The sequence below is a fragment of the Bufo bufo genome, chromosome 4 (genome assembly GCF_905171765.1).
Source record: "Bufo bufo chromosome 4, aBufBuf1.1, whole genome shotgun sequence".
Lineage (NCBI taxonomy): Eukaryota > Metazoa > Chordata > Amphibia > Anura > Bufonidae > Bufo > Bufo bufo.
The window spans coordinates 246,568,691-246,576,430 of record NC_053392.1 but is presented as its reverse complement, the minus strand read 5'-3'; the positions used below and the strand labels follow the sequence as shown (position 1 = coordinate 246,576,430).

The 7,740-nt window shown below is 45.7% G+C and overlaps 1 protein-coding gene across 1 annotated transcript; it reads right to left on the bottom strand.

Annotated features, from left to right (window-relative positions):
• Window positions 1-760: 760 nt before the first annotated feature.
• On the bottom strand, window positions 761-6,128 carry NPPC (natriuretic peptide C). Its single transcript, XM_040428437.1, has 3 exons — window positions 5,941-6,128; window positions 2,419-2,706; window positions 761-1,173 (listed from the first exon to the last, which is right to left on the bottom strand). The coding sequence occupies exons 1-2, from the start codon at window positions 6,031-6,033 to the stop codon at window positions 2,443-2,445; spliced, it is 357 nt and encodes a 118-aa protein (XP_040284371.1). The 5' UTR covers window positions 6,034-6,128; the 3' UTR covers window positions 761-1,173; window positions 2,419-2,442.
• Between the last annotated feature and the right edge of the window lie 1,612 nt (window positions 6,129-7,740).

Below are 7,740 nucleotides of genomic sequence, written 5' to 3'. Positions count from 1 at the left end.
CATTAAAGTGAATGGGTCCGCGATCCGATGCGGCTGACCTACGGCCGGCGATCGTGCATTGCGGCCCGCAATTTGCGGGCCGCAGCACGGACACGGGTCACACACGTTCGTGTGAACTCGGCCTTAGGGCTTGATCACACGACCGTGTGAAGCCCGTGCCCGTGGACCCCAAATTGCGGTCCGCAATGCATGGGAACCGACCATAGCCCAGCTGCATGGGGATCGCGGACCCATTCACTTGAATGGGTCCGCCATCCGTCCGTTCCGCAAAAAGATAGAGCATGTTCTATCTTTTTGCGGTGCGGAGGCACGGAACGGAACCCCAGGAAGCACTCCATAGTGTTCCGTTCCGCATCTCCGGATTTGCGGACCCATTGAAGTGAATGGGTCCGCATCCGTGATGCGGAATGCACACGGAATGGTGCCCATGTATTGCGGATCCACAAATGTGGGCAGCAATACGGCAACGGGCAGCATACGTTCATGTGAATGAGCCCTAACAGATAGGAATAAAAATAGTGAAGCAGCTACTAAGGGTTCGAGACCGACCTTTGTCCCAGAAAGCACTGCAGTCTTACCCTATTATTTTGCGGACGTTGGACAAGCATTACTGACCTCTCTGGTAGAGGCAGGTCATTACTATGAACATGGCGGGTTGGTAACTGAACTCCGGTGCTTCAGTACAGCGCAAACAGTAGCTCAAAACATTCTGTAGATGATGAGCTGTCAAGGGTTGAATCTCAGGGTAGAGTTAAAGTCAGGCGTCTGATGGTTTAATTGTAACCTGGGGACGATTTGCTTGCAGCTCAAAGGTTGTCAGTCCATGAATTAGGAATGGTTTTGCACTCAGAGAGCCTAGTCACTCTACATGTGGAGAGCCCACGGGACAGTCTGCTTGGCCACCTGAAAGGTGAAGCACGTGTCTGAACACTGATATGTAAACTTCTAGGCGGCCCTCATGACAGATGCGTATACGGAGCGCACATTAATGGCTCTTGTGCGCTGGCGACAAAATGATGGCAGACATGTGGCAACAGCAGGTCCTATGTCCCATCGTACCGGGCCTGTCCCCTCACTGTAAAATCTTCTGGAAACGTAAGACTCTCAGCTGGGCGTCTACACTAAGACAGGATAATGACCAGTGATCAGAAAACCGTTGTCGATGTTAGGAGCCTGAAAGAGAAAAAGACTTTGGATCAGTCGTGTTATTAGCATATGGCCGGCCAGGTTTCTGACTTCTCTCATACGGCACTTCGAGGCTTGTAACAGCACATGGAAAATGCAGATGGAATTATGATCCTAGTTATTAATAACACAGCCCCGGGATTTTCAATGCCAGAAGCCTGGGAAGCGCAGCTCTGGCCTCAAATCATTCATTTTCCTCGAGTTGTCACTGTATTCCTCCCACAGGCTGAAAACTTCTGTTGCGCAGGCAAAGCCTGGGTATAGAGCGCTTGTTTGGCACCGCGGCTTTAAGATTGACATTGCTTGGAATAAATCCGCAGGCAATGACAATGTGGCGCTGTGTTATACACACGCTGCAATCAGCTCATGCCAATTACACGTTTAGGGATGATCTGATAGACTAGTTGTGGTGTACCGTACCTGGAGATATCAGGAGAGCTATAGAAGTACACTGTGATAAGCATATTTATCTAGTCACTGTCGGACTAACTGGTCAACCTTTAGATGAAATCCGCCAAATACATCTATATTCACTAACGGCCAGAACGGCAATTAAAACTAATAAAGGGTTGCTGAATTGTCATTTTAAAGGATTTCCGACACACCCAAAAAATATATCCTGGAATATCGCACGTGATACATATAATAGTCCTTCATCCAGTGGAAGGAGCTGAATCATGAACCTTTTTTACGTTTCTGTTGGTCAAGAGGCATAGGAACCCTTATATACGTATGCAGACCGTAAGATGGTGGGGGAGACATGTTAACCCATTAGGGTCTCTTAATATTTGTTATCAAATTAAAAGGTCTGTCTGGTGAAAGAATCCTTTACAATGCAATTCCTTTTAGCCTACCGTCTGTGGTTATAGAAAACAAACACAGACATATTCAAGTGCAATCTTGCCTTCCTGTCTTAACGCCTACCATTATTTGTTCGATTTAAGGTTTTTCAATGATGTCTTTTTTTTTTTAAGTCAGTTTCCAAGAATGTTCTTGTCTAATGTGCATTACTCTGTGTAGTAACTAATTACCTATGTATAACTGAATAAAAGCTGGAATTCAAGGTTGAACTTGAACTGTGCTAGAAAAGGTGAAAACCGGATCCTGACTAAATAATGAGGGTCTGAATTCATGCTACTGTGTGTCAGGAGGAAGAAGTGACGTTTTTGTGTTCATACATAAGACTGTTTAGGAGAACAATAAAGTCGACTGTAAAGAGTAGTTCATACTGACCACCACAAGATGGTGCTCCAGCTTCTAGCACCCCAAGCCACTCATGGTTCCGATGCGGTCCAGTTTGAGGCCAAAACAGCCTTTGGGTAGCCCCTTTTTAGACATGCCTTTAGATTTGCGGTTGTTGGGGTATTCGTTGGCGAACCTGCTCCACGCTGCCCTTGACCGCGTATCTATGCGTAGGTCTCTGAGAAGTCGAGCACGAGTCTTGGGGTCAATGACTCTTTCTCCCCTTTCTCCAGAGGCCAAATATTCTGCGAGTTCTTCCCCTAATAATGCGCGCAGTGACTGCAAGATAAAAAGGCAAAATACGGATGGTCATTAGTCAACGTATTTTTAGATAACACAAACTGACCATTAAATCACATTGGAAAGTTGGCAAAAATAGGATGTTTTTTAAAGTGATTATTTAGTGAAAGGAAAGATGATGGACTACAAATATTTGAGCGCTTTGGTTCAACTTCAAGTACAGTTCCGCTAGAGCTCGAGTGGAGAAGCGGAATACCAGCAGGCACTGTGAAGGAAGCTATGCGGATGAAATGCCTGCATTGCGTGGTGCATTGGAACTAGGGATGATGTAGTCGAATGACAGAAGTGATGTCTCGACTTGTCTCTCACTGAAAACAACTAGCAGACTTGGTTTTCAAGATATCACACTTCCTATCAGTATCATCAGTGATCGCCCCTGGATGACAAGTGATAACCTGATAAGATCGGCTGCCCTTCTGTATCAAGCACTGCACAACAAGGTGGCAGCCCTGGTCACGCCGGGCACATCCGCTGCTTATAAAGAGGGGTATATAGAGCAATAAAGGACTTTATTTTTAGAGTGCCACGAGGAGTATTGTGTTGACTACGTGGTGGACTCTGAGCTGGAGATTGCCTGTCGCTGCATTATGTCATGGGCCGTACTGTTCGCCTGTTTAGTAACCCTTTCCACACCAGCGGTGGTAAATATTGCGCCAATTGCGCACAAAGAAACCAATGCACCAAACTATGAACCTCCTCCACTCAGTCTCAGTAGCGCAGCCCAGAATAAGTCATTATATCATAATCCTTCCCCTTCTCTTATGTTTCCCTCGTAGTGCTGGCAAATCTTCCTCAGGGAGAGAAAAGGGTTAATCCTCCAGACATTTTTCCGTGCCTGGCGGTTGCATTTATGATGCAGATTGACCACTGATTTAAATATAATGTCAGGCGACCACCTGCTAAACTAATTTGGGAGCCTAATATCATTTATATCCCTCAGTGTCTTACTCCGGGGAGCTATATATATATGTATATATACACACACATGCACACATACCGCTGTCACCATGCACGTTTCTACAGATCTCAGCATGACAAGGGGCAAACCTGGCATTTTTACCAGGCAGAAAGGAGCCTACATCACACTTCAGCTAAATATTACGTCGTTTTTTTTTTTAAACTGTTGTACAGGTATTTGAACTCAATTCCGTCTGTTTTTGGGCAATGAGCCCCCTCCCCACATACAATGGGACAGATTTATCATTAGCTCAAGTCAAAATAACGGAGTGAAAAAGTCGCAAATTTTTGCGCAATCGCTAAAACTGCGCAAAAATGTGCGACTTTTATCGGCTCTGCGCTATGCTCGCCAGTTTTCTGAAAGTGGGCGTGTTTTCTTATGTAAATGAATCTCTAGACGGATTTACTATTGCGACAATTTAAAAAAGTCGCTAAAAATTGCCCAATTTCACTCCAGTAAGGACCATGCTTACCTTATGCGACTTTTTAATAGAACATGCAACTTTTTGGTAAAGACGTGCGACTTTTGTAAAGCCGCTTACTGAAGGATAAACTGCCACCGTCAAACCACATTTATCACAGTATCAAACGACCATTAATAAATCTGACTTAGCCAAAAGTGACTTTGGACATATGTAAAAGTGGAGTAAGATGTAAGTGTAATGATAAATCTGGCCCATTATGTCACCTTGTATCAGCATCATGAGGGTAAGAAAATGCACCTGCAGCTCAAGTCACAAACAGCACATTGTGCAACTGGCAGATGTAGCAGAGCTCATTTTGTCATTTGTCAAATTCCCAGGTTTAGGACTCATGCATACGAGGTATTTTCTTTCCATATCCGTTCCGTTTTTTTGCGGACCGTATGCGGAACCATTCACTTCAATGGGTCCGCAAAAAATGCGGAAGTTACTCCGTGTGCATTCTGTTTCTGTATGTCCGTATTTACGTTCCGCAAAAAAATAGAACATGTCCTATTATTGTCCGCATTACGAACAAGGATAGTACTGTTCTATGAAGGGCCAGCTGTTCCGTTCTGCAAAATAAGGAATGCACGCGGATGTCATACGTATTTTTTGCGTATCCGTTTTTTTTGCGGACCGCAAAATACATACGCTCGTGTGCATGAGCCCTTACTTCATGGGGTTATATAAGGCCACCCATGGACAGAGCATACTGTGCCCGTCTAATAACCATAGATTACGACATTTTCTATTGCTATTCCATTTCTGCCATGTTGTAATACTGATACGATTATTTCTAGTAATCATCTGTTTTCCTCTGTTCCCCATCCACAATCTGAGCATCTTCTGGTACCCGGCCAGACACCTGGAGTCTACAGGAATAAAATATCTCACTTGTCTGTACAGAGTTGGCTGGCTGCATACAGTGTCCTAAATGTGTGGTCTCCCTGATAGCTAAAGCTGCCCATAGGGATCAGTTCTCTCTTGGCAGATCCCATTGTTTTCAGCGGAATTTGCTAACAATTCTTAGAAGTACAACAGAACAAAACTCTCGGGGCTGGATTTCATCGAGGGAGTCATTGTGATATCTGCCAGCCTATCATGCCAATGGGTGATTGGTCCCTAGTCGGGAAAATACGAACACGGACAATCAAACAGCTCCATCTCCTAGGAATGGCATCTGCCCTGCAGAAAAACAGTAATCCCCAATTACTGTGATCACTGGGATTGCACAGCGTAAACCGTAATCTCATAGATAACCCCATTAAGGGGAATGGCAGCGTATTATTTTGCTGGCAGGGGAAGTATTTTCCAGGATATACTGTGGCTCAATGTGGCATCAAAATGGGATCTGGAAACCTTTCCCAATAATACCCTTAATATTAATGTGAATGATATGTAAATATCCCAATGTATGACCCAACCAGATGCCCCAAGTGGTATGACTGGGGTCCAAATCTGTGACCAATGAGTGCTAGCTTGGGGACAAGGGAATAGCCCTATCGCCAATGTTATAGTGCTGTATACTATGACCTCCACATACAGGAGGCACCAACAACTGGACTTTATGAAGCCCTGTCAGTTCTCCTTCTCTATGGCATAGGAACCTAAACCTAGATAGTTGAAACCGTGTGCCCCCTCTCCTGTGCCACCTGTCACCACTGGGGTGAGAGTCAGAGACAGGAGTGTGCCCGGGAAAGTTAGCAGAAACTTTGGAAAGAGCCCTGGAAGGAAAGTGAGGAGGATGGGAGAAGAAGACAAAGGATGGAAGAAGCTTCAGGTGGCCACTGACCTTCTGATGTGCCTGGACTATGGGCTTCGCCTCCGTCCTGCAGCACAGCACAGCCAGCACTATTCCCCAGCTGACAATATGGCAGAGGTGCATCCTAACTGTGGAAGTCAGTCTCCTCAGGGCAAGAAATCCTGTCGGGTTACGAGTGGCAGAGGAGCTGGTGACTTGTAGTCCCTCCTCCTGTTAGTCCTGGCTTTCTGTAAGTCTCATATCAGCAGCCCATTCATTTTATAAAGCCGGGGCGGTGACGTCACCGCAGTGATAGGAGGTTCTGTAACCCTTTCCCCGACCTCTGGGTGCGCTGTTTATTTGTTTACCGGGCTGGGGGTCGGGCACAGCTTCCCCTCAGGTGTCTGCCCAGGTCCCGCCGCCGCTGCCCGGGGGAGCAAGGGCTGCCCGCTCTTCACCCGTCCACCCCGTCTCATATCACCTCGCTGTGCCAGGACGCCAAGAGTTAACTTTCTCCTTGGCACTCTCAGATATCTGCTTTATTCATTATAGGAAAATGGAAGCCGAGTGCAGGAGTGCAGGGACGGCGCGACCCTCTGTGAATAGAGGGCACGGGCACTGCCAGGACACCACACCTGGAGCCTATACCTTTATCATGACCTTGCGCCCAGCACTGGTCCACAGACCTGGCAGCGTTTGCTACAAGTGGTGGCATGGGTGCCCACCTCTCCTGGAGATGGTGACAGGGTTCACTAGTTCAGACCTGTGCTGCACACTATGATTACCATCAGATGCCATAAATCATCTACATTCACACATGTTCTCATGGACTGTGGACATGCCATAGTGCCAAACTGTACATCCCAGTACGCTGTGATAATGCCCAGCAGCCTGGCATGCCATGACAGAAGAGCCAGATTTCATCTAGGTGACTGATAACTGGCTCTTTTCCTAATGTAATGAAACATCCTGGAGAATCCATACATTGTGCAAGGTTTCCTCTGAGTCACCCAATGACTCAGGCACCCTGGCTGCACCCCTCTATTCCCACACTGGAACACCCAAGAGTGGAAACCAAGTGAGAGAAAAGCATGGCAAAAATGCCCATGAGATGCCGCCTAATATGTCTTTACCTAAAGAGGATAATACAGATACGGAGCTAAAACTTTCCATACCTTGCCAGAACTTGAGAAGGTTCACGCTCTATTTACATTGTGCAGCTAGGCGCAGTTTTTTTTCCCATAGCCTAAACTTGACAGCCTATAGAAATAAACTGATAGGAAAAGTCTGGATGGAACCTAAAGCCACCAAAGATGATTAGAAGACTCAAACATGAAACCAGATATCAAACTGGATAAAAAAAAATTAAAAAAAAGCCTGGAAACTACAAACAAGAAAAAACACAAAGCCCAAGTTGAGAAGGATAAAGGTCTTTCAAAGGAGGAGTGGAGTAGACAATTCCAGAGAGCTGCCAGAAATGATGAGGACCAGAATGACAAAATATGGAAATAAGCTGAAGATGGAAACAAGCAGAATATGAAGACTATCGTTTCACATGTCTCCTATAATTACTAGGATTGATTGCCTGAGGAACCTATAATGAAGCAGTATTCCAGGCCATGACTCAGGAGCTCCTGATCCTAGTACGTGTAAAGGCCAGGGTCTACAACTCGGAATTTCTGGACCTTTACCTGCACTATCTGTAAATGGCTGGCCTCTCACATTATTCAAGTCTAGAGCAGTGAAGAACATTGTTAAGCAATTGTCATCTGGCATGAAGCATAATTGTGTTATGTAATATGTTTATACCCAAAACACTAAGTACACATTCAGGTTTTCACCAGTTTTTAT